At 37.9% G+C, this 14,802-nt stretch overlaps 1 protein-coding gene across 2 annotated transcripts in view; it reads left to right on the top strand.

Moving 5' to 3' along the window:
* Positions 1-3,527: 3,527 nt before the first annotated feature.
* Positions 3,528-14,802, top strand: part of LOC134572535 (histo-blood group ABO system transferase-like) — a 71,985-nt gene continuing 60,710 nt past the window's right edge. For both annotated transcript variants that reach the window (XM_063431553.1, XM_063431552.1), the window contains exon 1: positions 3,528-3,645. In XM_063431553.1, coding sequence (XP_063287623.1) covers positions 3,630-3,645 — 16 coding nt within the window. In that variant the 5' untranslated portion in view covers positions 3,528-3,629. The remainder of the gene's footprint in view (positions 3,646-14,802) is intronic.

Below are 14,802 nucleotides of genomic sequence, written 5' to 3'. Positions count from 1 at the left end.
TAACCTTGTAAAATTTCCAACTTTGAAATGGACATCTAATATATGTGTCCTTGTAACTTTCCAAAACCCCATAAAACCTATACATGGGGGGTACAATAGCGCTCGTGAGACATCACTGAACAGAACTAGGAGTGTTTCAGGGCAGTAAACTATATACTGACAATAATATTCTCAGTAAAAGTACAGTTTTTATGTGAAAAACGCAAAAAAAAACACGGAACACTAACTTTGGCTAGCATTTGTGCCCAAATGGCTACTACAAAAGACTGGCCATACCCAATTTTGAATACCCTGGGATGTCTACTTTTTCAAATGGTATGCCATTAAGGGGTAATTTTGATTTCTTGGCTGCCATACGGTCTCAAAGGCAGCCTAGACACAGCAAACTAATGTGACAAATTCCATTGTGAAAAAGCATAAATGGATAAGCCTTATATATGACCCTGTAACTTTTGAAAACCCCATAAAACCTATACATGGGGGGTACCGTGGCACTCGTCAGACATCACTGAACAGATCTGGGAGTGTTTCAGGGCAGTAAACTATATACTGTTGTTAATATTATCAGTAAAAGTACAGTTTTTATGTGAAAAACGCAAAAAAAAACACGGAACACTAACTTTGGCTAGCCTTTGTGCCCAAGTGGCTACTACAAAAGACTGTCTATACCCCATTTTGAATACCTTGGGATGTCTACTTTTTCAAATGGTATGCCATTAAGGGGTAATTTTCATTTCTTGGCTGCCATACGGTCTCAAAGGCAGCCTAGACACAGCAAACTAATCTGACAAATTCCATTGTGAAAAAGCATAAATGGATAAGCCTTATATATGACCCTGTAACTTTTGAAACCCCCATAAAACCTATACATGGGGGGTACCGTGGCGCTCGTCAGACATCACTGAACAGAACTGGGAGTGTTTCAGGGCAGTAAACTATACACTGATGTTAATATTATCAGTAAAAGTACAGTTTTTATGTGAAAAATGGAAAAAAAAAAAAACTAACATTAACTTTGGCTAGCATTTGTGCCCAAGTGGCTACTACAAACGATTGACCATACCCCATTTTGAATACCTTGGGATGTCTACTTTTTCAAATGGTATGCCATTAAGGGGTAATTTTCATTTCTTGGCTGCCATACGGTCTCAAAGGCAGCCTAGACACAGCAAACTAATCTGACAAATTCCATTGTGAAAAAGCATAAATGGATAAGCCTTATATATGACCCTGTAACTTTTGAAAACCCCATAAAACCTATACATGGGGGGTACCGTGGCGCTCGTCAGACATCACTGAACAGATCTGGGAGTGTTTCAGGGCAGTAAACTATACACTGATGTTAATATTATCAGTAAACGTACAGTTTTTATGTGAAAAACGCAAAAAAAAACACGGAACACTAACTTTGGCTAGCCTTTGTGCCCAAGTGGCTACTACAAAAGACTGGCCATACCCCATTTTGAATACCTTGGGATGTCTACTTTTTCAAATGGTATGCCATTAAGGGGTAATTTTCATTTCTTGGCTGCCATACGGTCTCAAAGGCAGCCTAGACACAGCAAACTAATCTGACAAATTCCATTGTGAAAAAGCATAAATGGATAAGCCTTATATATGACCCTGTAACTTTTGAAAACCCCATAAAACCTATACATGGGGGGTACCGTGCCGCTCGTGAGACATCACTGAACAGAACTGGGAGTGTTTCAGGGCAGTAAACTATATACTGATGTTAATATTATCAGTAAAAGTACAGTTTTTATGTGAAAAACGCAAAAAAAAAACACGGAACACTAACTTTGGCTAGCCTTTGTGCCCAAGTGGCTACTACAAAAGACTGGCCATACCCCATTTTGAATACCTTGGGATGTCTACTTTTTCAAATGGTATGCCATTAAGGGGTAATTTTCATTTCTTGGCTGCCATACGGTCTCAAAGGCAGCCTAGACACAGCAAACTAATCTGATAAATTCCATTGTGAAAAAGCATAAATGGATAAGCCGTATATATGACCCTGTAACTTAAAACAAAAAACATAAAACCTATACATGGGGGGTACCGTGGCGCTCGTGAGACATCACTGAACAGAACTGGGAGTGTTTCAGGGCAGTAAACTATATACTGATGTTAATATTATCAGTAAAACTACAGTTTTTATGTGAAAAACGCAAAAAAAAAACACGGAACACTAACTTTGGCTAGCATTTGTGCCCAAGTGGCTACTACAAAAGACTGTCCATACCCCATTTTGAATACCTTAGGATGTCTACTTTTTCAAATGGTATGCCATTAAGGGGTCATTTTCATTTCTTGGCTTCCATACGGTCTCAAAGGCAGCCTAGACACAGCAAACCAATATGACAAATTTCATTGTGAAAAAGCATTTATGGATAAGCCGTAAATATGACCCTTTAACTTTGAAAAACCCCATAAAACCTATACATGGGGGGTACCGTGGCGCTTGTGAGACATCACTGAATAGAACTATGAGTGTTTCAGGGCAGTTAACTATACACTGACAATAATATTATCAGTAAAAGTACAGTTTTTATTTGAAAAATGGAAAAGAAAAAAAACGAACACTAACTTTGGCTAGCGTTTTTGCCCAAGTGGCTACTACAAAAGACTGGGCATACCCCATTTTGAATACCCTGGGATGTCTACTTTTTCAAATGGTATGCCATGATGGGGTAACTTACATTTCCTGGCTGCCATACGGTCTCAAAGACAACCTAGGCCCAGCAAACCAATCTGTGAAATTTCTATGTAAAAAATAAATAAATAGACAAGACGTATATTTGACCCTGTAACTTTCCAAAACACCATAAAACCTATACATGGGGGTTACTGTTTTACTCATGAGACATTTCTGAATACAAATATGTATATTTTATTGCAGTAAAACCAAACAGTATTGTGACATTAACAGTTAAATTGACATGCAGAAATTGAAAAATATCAAAATTTCTTAATTTTACAAACTTTTTTAGATTTTATTCATAGAAAATGGAGTTCTATATATGAATGTTTGATATGGAATGAAAGCCCTGTTTCCCCTGAACAAACCGATATATAATAAGTGTGGGTGCACTTAGTATGAAAGAGGTAAATTATAGTTGAACAGACATAGAGCCAAATTCTGTGGTTTGTTTACGTTTTGTTTTGATCACAACTTGTACATTTGGCTCCGTCCTTAAGGGGTTAAAAAAAGGTTTGTATGTACATATATAACAATGTCTCAAAAAAATATAAAAATATTTTTTTCAAATAATTAATTTAAAAAGCTTATCCAACAATATTAAATCGAGGGTTATATTGTTATTTGCATGTACAATACAAATGCATGTATTTTATTTGTCTGACAAATCACTCAGAATTGTGCAGAGAGCCTTCTAGCATATAGCAATTATCTGAGTGTCACAGCCAAACTATTTGCCTTTGAGGAATGGGTGGTTTTGATCATGTGTCTATTTGTGCTGTTAAAGCACCTGTGGACAATCCCAAGTGTATCTGACAGAGGAAGAACACACCTAATCTGCTATGCATAAGACACAGCCAGTTACTTAGCTCTATGACAGACCTACACTGTCATCCGATCCTTCCCTTTGTTGAATTTGCTCTGTGCCATGGTCGTAGATAAACGTAAGTACTGATAATCATATTAAGACGTGGGATGTGAGAGGTTAAGTGGGTGCAATAACAAATAAGTTAATTCAATACAATTCTACATCTCTCTGCATAGATATGTATTTCAATATAGACTGACAATGTAATAATAATCTATGAAATATTCCTCAACGGTTACATAGATATCGAATGTAGTATATGTATATAATTTTATAGTATACTATATTTATAGTATAATCATGTTGATGTTTGTCTATTTTTCTATGTTGTGCATTAATAAGAACATCAGAGGACGCAGGTAGAGACTACACGATTTTGTCTGGTCGCAGTCATCCAGTAAAAGACACTTATTGCATTGCTTGTGTTAAAACGCACTTTGCACGAAATTAACGCTAAAGGCATACAGAAAAGAATAAATGAAATGTTTGTTTATTGGTAACTGGTTTTCTTTGTAATATAAGACAAGTGTAGCATGCAAGACGATTCGCAAGGTTAGTAATAATTAGCCAGCCACCTGCTCTTTGGAAAAATGTCAATATGCTATTCAAGGAGACTTATTCAATAAACTAAGATATGCGAAACACAGCTTGCAAATATAGTACCAAATAAGCCGAGCTGGGGAAACGAACTGGCCTAAAATTTTCAGTTGACAATTTAGTGGGTAAGCATCAAAAAGCCTGCTTTACATTTACATCCGATACAGTGATAAGTCAATTCTTAATCTACTGGAATATTGCTTTTATTCAATGTATCGCTGAGAAACTATCAAATGTCAGTAACGCAAAGGGTTTAGATTCCTTTATAGTGACTGTATCTTTTAAATATCATTTTGCATCTCTATACCTGCCTGTAAACGCGTTGGGTCAGAGTCCTTTTTTTAACCTCTTGTATCTGTCAGCATTATATAGTCTATCGTTAACTTGCAGTTAAATTTTTAAAATTGTAAAATGCTTCAGAAGATGTTTTATATACATTTCAATAATGTCAACGTTGGAGTTTTCCTTTAAATGTGTCCAAAACCATAGGTGAACAAGTATTGTTTTTTTTTTTTTTTCAATTCTTGAACAAGTATTGTTTTAATGCTAGCATTTTTTTTTAAAATTTTATATTCAGGATCTTACATTCATGAAATGTCAGTCATTGAATCCAATATGACTATTACTGGAGGCGTGTTCACACAATGTATACAATAGACTTTCTTAGAAATGTGTTTCTTAGCATTCTTTAGAATGTTTTATATCGTCTGCAAGAGACAGACATCATCTATGTACCAAAACCACTACAAGATGTAAGGAGTGCATTATATCTGATACAATTTGGATGGTTGGATTCACACATAACTTTTAATCCTTAATTCTTTCCCTAAATTTTTTATAAATTTCACTTTTTTCAAAATAAATTAGATTTCTAAATAGAGAATTGACAAAATAATTAAACAAATCAGAAAACCTTTTTGTTTGCGCTATACTGTCTCAATCCTTGCTATTACTTAGTTTTTTTTTGTCTCAGTATCTCTTAATTTTGTTATTTTCTCTTCTCTACATTTTTCTGCCTAACCGGAAGACCAAGATATTTCTTTTAATTTTTTATTTTTTTTGCCCAAAACTATAGCTTTTCATTCCATAATCTCATATTTTACCTTGACCTCGATTTATTAAGCTTTCCAAATGATTAAATAATGTTAGGAAAGCTTAACAAATGATTTATCTACACAAATTTACATTGACTATAATGGTGACTTTTGTAGATAAATAATTTTGATTTTTTTTTTCTTATAGAATTGAATTATTTGGAAAGCTTTTGAAATGGAGACCACTGTTCTGTCTCCCACCAAGATCAGCTTTTCTCTTCATATAACATTTTCTCCACGTTGGTTATTCTCTCAAATTTTATTTCCCCCTAATTTCTACAAACATTTCTACTAATATCAAAACATGAATTAGGATAATCTCTCACCTCCAGGTTATCTGGGTTATGGTGAGATTATTGGGGTCACAACATGGATTCTGTACCCTTCTGTAGGCTACACCAATGGGCTAATATGTGATGTTAGTGTTAACGTATTAATTATAACATTTTTACAAATATTATAAATTTAGTAAATATCTGTAAATCGGTACAAGAGTATCAAATTCAATATTCTGTTTATTTGTTTATCTTAAAGGGACACTCCAGGCACCCAGACCACTTCTGCTCATTGGAGTGGTCTGGGTGCCAACTCCCACTACCCTTAACCCTGCAAGTATAATTATTGCAGTTTTCCATAAACTGCAATAATTACATTGCAGAGTTAACTCCACCTCTAGTGGCTGTCTACTAGAGGGGGGTGGGTGGGGGGATCTGTTTATCCAAGTGCATCTTTTTCAGAGACTTTCATTGGGCCTGATTTACCAATTCTGATGTTTTTTTCCAGCTATTTATTACTTTTTTTTTACTTTTAGTTTACGTAGCTTTTTGAGAAGCACATTTAAGAGATTCTATACTGTAAGGAATACAAAGATGCATTCCTTACACTATAGATCCCTCTGTCCTGCCATCTTTTGCTCCCCAGTATGGAAAGGGTTAAAAAATAATTAGTTTACTTACCTGATCCCAGCTCTGATCTCCCTCTGTGCTGGTTCGGTGCTCCGACACCTCCGACGGTGGGGGCTAATGCACATTAACGGTGAGCGCTGCCACGCATTAGGCCCACCCCATAGGAAATCATTGCAGATCATGTGGATGTCCAGGGTCTGTTAGGTGACCAAAAGTCGGTTAGCCACCAGGAAGTGCCTCTAGTGGCTGTCTGATTGATAGCCACTAGAGGCAGTCTTAGTCCTGCAATTTAACCCCTTAAGGACACAACTTCTGTAATGAAAGGGAATTATTACGGAATATTTCCGTCATGTGTCCTTAAAGGGACAATGTAGGAACCCAGACCACTTCTGCCCATTGGAGTGGTCTGGGTGCCAACTTCCACTACCCTTAACCCTGCACGTGTAATTATTGCAGTTTTTTATAATGCCGCGCATGCGCATTAGGTCTCCTCAGCCGACGGGCAGGATCAGTCTCGCCCCCACCGGCTAACGTAAGGAAGGGGAGGAGCGGCGGCGAGCAAAAACCACCGCCACCGGGGATGGGGGGTGGGAGGGAGAGGGGACCTGCAGTGCCAGGAAAACGGATTGTTCTCTAAAACTGCACTGATTTACATTGCACGACTAAGGGGGACAAGAACACTGCACCTAGACCACTTCAATTAGCCGAAGTGTTCTGGGTGCCTATAGTGTCTCTTTAATATTTACACAAGGAAAGTATTTTCTGCTATTCTTACACTGTATTTATCATGGTGTGGAAGCAAAGCAGAATATTTACACAGTATTCTTAGTGTGGCAGAAGAAGAAATCTATCATAATATACAAATAAAGTTACTTATATATTAAAAAAAATAATTGAATATATCAGAACATATTTCGACCTCCGACACATAAAAATACACTTTTCTGAACACCGATTGACAGAGAACTGAAATAGAGCCAGTACAGTAATGTGGATTTTTACATTAATATTTAAGAAAAGTATTTTATATAAAAACAAACGAAAAAATAAAATAAAAATAGATTTTGAAAGATTTGTCAAACACATCACTGAAAATAGAGTACTTTTTAAAATATATGGAGTTAAAAATGTAGGGAAGACCTCACGGTATAAAGATATATTGCTTGAATTGATTTCATTTTCTAATTCAAATATCTAATTTAACCTGAGCGATATAACTTCACAGGTGATCGTTTACATAGAAATAAACTAACTCTTAACCCCATCTGTTCTCCCTCCCCTCCTGATTACGGAATGTTTAGTAATAATGTTGTAAAAACCACCACCATGCACCTTGACCTGAAATATTGGTTCCTTGCATTGTCGGTTTTCCTAAGATGATATATACAAGGATTACTGGAATGAAAAGAAACAGAGGAAGTAACTAAAATCAGAATTTATCATTGGTAACGGTTATATGTATATGAAACCAGGGGGCTGCACTCACCTGATCATGCATAAATGGGGTGCTGCTGGGGGACAATTTATACAATACACAAGATCCAGTGTATTGTATCCAGAGGTACAATACCCCATCTTTGGCAGGTCCTACTCTAACAGCCTACTGTCTGCTCTTATGAGATTAACCCGCTTACTTGGGCAAAAAAATTCCACATGGTTTTAACCCTTCATATGTAAGCATAGCAGTTTTTTTTTTCTGTTTACATAGCAGGGTTAATCCAGCCTCCTAGTGGCTGTCTTCCTGACAGCCGCTAGAGGCGTACCTGCGACGCTGGATGCAAAATTCATTCAAACAATTCATCCATTAACCATGTCAAGGCAAGGGCTGAGCCGATGCTTCTGGGGTATTCGCTTTAGAGACATTTAGCAGGGGCGTGAAGCAGATGCTTCAGTGGCATTTACATACCAACATTTTAAATAGATAGAGGGGGATACTTTAATTTTAGGGGTGCGAGTGGGGTTATGGCCAGGAACGGGGCTGCTCTGAGAAATTTTAGGTAACTTACTGATTATAATTTATACACAAAAAAATAATAATGTAATTTAAAAGAAAAACAATGTACCTAATTTTATGTATCTTGTTGAACAGACTGATTTCTAAACACATATATTGTAGTTTAAAGACACATCCCTATTGCTGTGGAGCTCTGTTATACACTCAGACACACCAGCAATAGGGAGCTCCTAGAAAAGATGGATAGAGGGATTTGGACCCACAATAAGGACTGTCCCTCCTAAATAGGGACACTTGGGATGTATGCATTTATGCCTTGCCTGCAGCAAGAGCTGAATGAATGACCACCCCCATCAAAAGCCTGCAGTCATGTTGTTTACATGAAGCTGCGTATATAGCTCTGTTTTTTTTTTTTTTTTATTTGTCGCTTATTTGCTTTTGTTCATATGTCTGAATCTATGTGCGGGCGTAGATATAGGTATTTTCCACCGTATCTGTGTAGAAGTATGTTTGTGTTAGATAAAAACTGACACAAAATGAATAGGATCCCCTTTGAAACTCAGCCTCTGTCTCAACCCCTGTAAAATAGCCAAACTGTAACTATAGCAATAGTTTGGATAATAATGATCTGCAATTTTTTTACCTACATTTTGCATTTTGCTTGTTAGTTCACTCCAATCTAGTTGTTTATTGAATAAACTGTATAGTTTTCTTTATTAGAAAATTGCAAAATAGATAAAAAAAAAACACACCTCAATAAGGCCGGGATACAGGTATTAATATGTAAACATGTATCACGGCTTGTTTGATGCATTATAAGAAACTGAGCAATGGATTTCTTATGAAAAATTCTTCAGGCGTGGTGGGAGTGGCCCAATGGTGACCCAATAGGCAATCTTAATTTACAGGGGGGGGAGGGGGGGAATAGCCTTGCAGCAGTCTTTCAGAGGCCATTCGATGTAGATCCCTCAGTGTACCTTCTCTCTTGTCCTCTACAGTGGCTTACAGTTTGCTCTCAAAAACATTTTAATAAAATTACGCTTGCAGTCTGCAGGGTATTAGCGGCAGCATGACTTGGAGCCAATCCAATCTCTATCGAAGAGATCATGGCTAAAATCGAGGAGAACTATCTGATTGATAAATTGACAGGGATTGTCAGAAACACCTCATTCTGGAATGTACCCTTGGTTGAGGTATAGAGCAAAAAGATTTGCTCTCTGATCTGGGGGGGTCAACATATATTTCTGCCTCTCTGGCTGAGATCCTCAATTCTTATGTTTTTAGCCAATCGAATGCTTCCCCATAAGGGAGTATCGGGAAGCTCAGGGTAGTGCGCACACACAGAAAATTGCTTCACTGCAGCCAACCAATATGTCCTCATAGACAGCATGGAGCCTCTAAACATCAGTCCTGCAATCTTTGCTGGACCGAACCTAGGAAACCCCTCTAATGCCTGTCTGAGTGACAGCCACTTTAGGTGGTCATAGGCAGTAATCAATATATGGCCATTACTTAGAAAAGACAGTGTAGCGGGCCGAGGGTAATACAGAATGAAGAGACCCATCTTCCCCCCAGTAATGGGACGACCCACAGTTCCAGGGGTACAACAACCACTTTATTGGCCACACTCGGCTTTATACTTTCCCCATGCAAGGGGTGGATCATACACAACGATAATGTCCCTTCCAAGGGCCCCCCCCTTCAGGGGCCTGTACATGTTACAGGAACGCCAGTCCCTTTGTCCCCAGTTCCCGCCAGGGTTTCCCACCTCCCGGGACCAGGGGATCTTTATCACATGAGCCTCTGTACCTGGGAGTCCCAGCGCGGGAAAGTTTCCCACCTCTATGATTCCAAGCTACAGAAAGCCTGACAAACTGCCATTGTCCTCAAGAGAGTGTCCCCACCAATCTCAGGGACCCTCAGAATGTTACCGCCTCCGCTCGTGGGGTCCCTGGGTGAAACCAGGTAAGGGAAATCTCTCCTTTCGGGAGACAAATGCTCCCCCAGGGAAGCGCTCATTAATTACTTCCCTTGCGGTTTCACACTTATGTTGCAAGTTGCCAACGTTCTAATTGATTGGTGTGATCTCTCCAAGAGGCACTGGGGAGGTCCTCGTTCGAGAACCGAATGAGGTGGGAAGCAATCCACGAATGCTCCCCCTAGATGGTGTTCGTCTAACGAATGGGCAGCCACCCAGGGTCGGCACGCGTTGAGGCTTCCCTTGCGATTTGTGGTTCTGACACCTTGCTACGAGGTGTGAATGTTCTCGGACATTATTCTAAATGGGTTATTGAGGTGGTCCCTGTTCGGGTGGCAGATAAAACATACAAATATGCCCAAATACATGGGGAAATACAGGCAATCACATCAAGACAATTCACAGACGGGCAGTGGTCACGCCACAGGCAGCGTTTACACTGCTCAGCCTACAAGGAAAGGCTATAGACACCAGAACCACTACAATACGCTGTAATGGTTTTGCTACCTATGGTGTCCCTTTAATGCTTCATATGGCTGTAATGGACTCTTTAAAGGCTAAACTATCTGGTCCTCGTTTTGTCGGGACCCTTAAAAATTGTGCGTTCTGTCATTCGGGGTTTGAATGTGCTGCCCAGCACAGTGTGGCTTTTATTTTCTTGCAGTGAGAAATCAATTAACGTATCGCACCTTGGGATTCTGATGGAAATGCATTAATTAATCAATTAATTAATTACTTTCCCACAGGGTACATATGAATTGCACATGTGACCAGGCAGCACATTTAAGTCATGTCAGAGTACAATATTAACAAAGAACACAATTAATTTAAAAAAATGATGATACAGCAATCCTGGGTTAAATATCTGCTTCACTAAACATCTATATACTAAAAAAAAACAAAACTATTTTATTATGATTATGTGACATTTAAATGACTTTTGATAGTCAGTCTTACAGCAATGCTAATGTAATCATTAAAGTTACAACTTCATAGCAATGGTGTTAACTATAGGATTATATTATCCTTAGAGCAGTCGTGCCCAAAAGCTAGATCGACAGGTGTTGTAGAACTACAACTCCGATGATCTTAGCATGTTTTTAGGAGTGCCTTTTGAATGACAAAGCATTATGGAGGCTGTAGTTTTAAAACATCCAGAGATCTACCTTTTGGGCACCCCTGCCGTAGAGTTACAAATAAAAATTAAAGGGGCACTGTCACTTCTCCGGAATGTACACCTTTTAATAAAACATTTAAATTAGGTCCCCCACCCCCCCACCCTCATGGCCCCCCTCCCGCTGGGCTGAAGTAGTTAAAACCCCTTCAGCCACTTACCTTTCTCCAGCGCTGGGCTCCTCAGGTGCTGGTGACCTCTTCTCCTCCTGCCGACGTCAGCTCCGAATGCACATGCACGGCACGAGCCATGCGCGCATTTAAACCGCCCATAGGAAAGCATTACTCAATGCTTTCCTATGGACGTCCAGTGTCATCTCAGTGTGAGAATCGCGGAAGCGCCTCTAGCGGCTGTCAGTGAGAAGCTAGATTCTACTAGAAGCTAGATTAACCTTCAGTGAAACATAGCAGTTTTTCTGAAACTGCTATGTTTTCAGCTGCAGGGTTAAAACTAGGGGTACCTGGCCCACAGACCACTTCATTGAGCTGAAGTAGTCTGGGTGCCTATAGTGGTCCTTTAAGATTGAGCTAATATGGAGTCACCCAGTTATAAGATAAAGAGGTGTGGATTTCAGTATGTATATCTATTTTTCACATGTTGCAAATAGATTTTTGCTGAATGTAGGGGATAAGCAAACATATTATTAAAACTGAGTAACTCAAAACCCCACACCTCAGAACTGCTGTTATTGCATTCTATTCTATAAAGCACAGTCACTATTAAAACAGTAATCATACCTGCTAAATACCTATAAAAATAGATAGTTATTACTTGATTCATTAACATAATGAGTTCCTGTTACATTCCTTAACGTATGATTTTAGCCTACATGTTAAGCTACTAATATAAGGATTTATATTCAAGCAATGTGTCCATAATGCAACCATTGTTTTATTGTGATATTATGTTACTACAAAACATAAATTGTTAATATCACATTAATGAAGGCAAGAAGCGCATTAATCATAGTGTGGTATGAAGGTATTTAGTAGACATTGTGCTTGTATTGTTTTTCTAATAGTAACTTTTTTGAGGGAGTGGTAATCAATTAAGGGGACACTCCACGCACATCTAAAGCACTTTAGCTTGCGTGTGTCCTCTTTGTTTCATTTTACAAAAAGTGCAGATATAGAAATGGTCACTTTTATAAATTAACCCGGTTACACCTCTCTGGCTGTCAATCAGACAACATGACCTGTTACTTCCTGGTTAGGTTAGCTTAGTGGAGCTAAACTCAAAAGGCAACAATTGATCAGAGCACCTGCCTTGCAAAGACTTCTCATTAAGCTGCATTAGGAAGTCTGTGATTGGATAGCCACAGAAAGACTAGGCGTTTATAGATATGGAGGGCTTGCTGCTTTTGCCGTTTTTAGATATACCGCAATTTTTAAAAATCCATAATTAAATGCATGCATGTTTTCTTTTCGGGTATATCTACTACAATGTTAAAAACAATAAAATAAACATTTTCAATTTAAGTGTTCCTTAAGGCAGTCTTCAGATGGGGGATATGCAGACTCACTCACATTAAGGAACAGATTAGCATTAAAAATATATACATATTTTTATACTGTTAGGGTGTTCCATAATTTATTTGGATTTAGAGGCCTCCTGTTTCTGTAAGACAAATAAAAAAAGAAAACTGTCCTGTAATCCAGTCTTCTCGTCACAGCTCCACTGCCCCTTTGAGATCATCACTAGTGAGTATTTCGGAGGCCAATCCAGTGCTTCCTACGGAGAAGCTTTGGGGCGCCATGGCATATGCCCCAGCAAATTGCCACACTGTGCCAAAATATTTGTTTTCAACAAATTAATCCATTGTTTCACAGTATAACTCATTGACTTTCACTACGAACATGATTGGCTGCCAGGAGGGTGCAACGTAAAAATCCAAAACATGAAGTTAGGGTACAACTTTAGATTGTTTATAAAAGTGTTGATTTTTCTTGGCAAAAAAATAATTGCCAAAAAAGAAAAACATGCCTCCCTCACCCCCCATGAATTGTAATTCATGAGTCAGAGAAATAAAAATTGTAAAACAAAAAAAGGAAGACTATAGGGTTTATAGATAAATAGAATGCACTTTTCTGTCCATTTTATAGAGATAAAACTTTTAAAATTATTAATTTAACATAGTAAATATAAAAAAATATTTCATATATATAAAAATATATCAATAATGTCAAAATACCAAAACATATCAAAATACAAAATTCTTATATTTTTTTATAATGTTAAACCATATAAACATTTTATCCAAAAATATAAAATAATTTGGAAATTGTATCGAGCAATATTAAATTGAGGCCAATGTCTGCATTCTTGCCTTCGAATGATTGTGGATTATTTTTGCGATTCAGTTAGTTTCCAGTTAGTCTTTAATGAATTATTATGTCATTGTTTATACTAATCAAGTAACTTGATATCCTTACCATGTCAAGGGTGAAAGATATCCTATGAACCACTTGCAGTCAACCACAAGGATCAATTTTGCACTGTGACATTTCTGTAGATATAAATAAGACGACTATTGGGTGTGGTTAGCAAGGTCGCCATCAGAATTGTAGTGGACTTTGACAGAATTAGTAGCTGGGAATAATAGACTATGGAAGGTGGTGAGACATTGACCCATGATAAATCATATCTGCAACATAGATAATATAGAGAGATGTGGGGAAGGTACAAGTCCTATCGCCCATATGTCATTCATCAACCTATTAATTTATTTAGTACCCAGACCTTCCTACAGGGCCACCCTTAGATCTCTGACAAGCGTAAGATGCACATTCCTCTGTGAATTCCTGAGAATTCATACTTTAGCAGATATTCATGAATCCATTCATTGTCAGGAATTCACAAAGGAATTGCCTTAGTGATGTTTTTCAGGTCCTTTAGTTTAGTCTGAAACGTGAAATTCCACAGTGAATCCAAAACACATTATTGAAAAGCCCTGTGAATGTCTGACAAATGTTTTCAAAGTCAGGATTATTCCAGAATTCCAAAAATTCCAAAACCATTGTCCCAACTCGTCTATTTTTTTTGCCTTAAATTTTTATTTTGCCTCCACATGGCTTTAAAATCTTACATTTCCCGGTCAAGTCCCTACTAGCAATTCCTACTTAAGTAAATAACCCCTGGAAGTCTATTTGAAAACAGAGCGGCCTGTTCTGTAAACATCAAAATTGTAATGAATTAGAAACGTAAATTCTTAATTTTATTTTTCTTTAATTCGTCAGTTTAGTTTTCAAATCGCTACAGTTTGTAGTTTAATAAGTAACCCCCAACCTCAGAGAGAAGGAGGGAGAGAGGGAACATGCTTGCATACGTGAGAAATGCATGAGTACATAAACGACCATACGTCGGATGAGGTCTAGAACAAGAATTAAAAGGTTATACAAATATTAGCTAGGCATCCTCTATTTAATGAAGGGGTTTAGCGTAACTAGCTCAATTTACGCTACACAACACCCTTCCCTGTAAAACTATTTCATGTGATCAATCTCGTTGAATCATGGCTGTGTCAGTGATGGA

This window comes from Pelobates fuscus, chromosome 9 (genome assembly GCF_036172605.1).
Source record: "Pelobates fuscus isolate aPelFus1 chromosome 9, aPelFus1.pri, whole genome shotgun sequence".
Taxonomy (NCBI): domain Eukaryota; kingdom Metazoa; phylum Chordata; class Amphibia; order Anura; family Pelobatidae; genus Pelobates; species Pelobates fuscus.
This window is presented reverse-complemented; position numbering and strand designations above follow the sequence as displayed.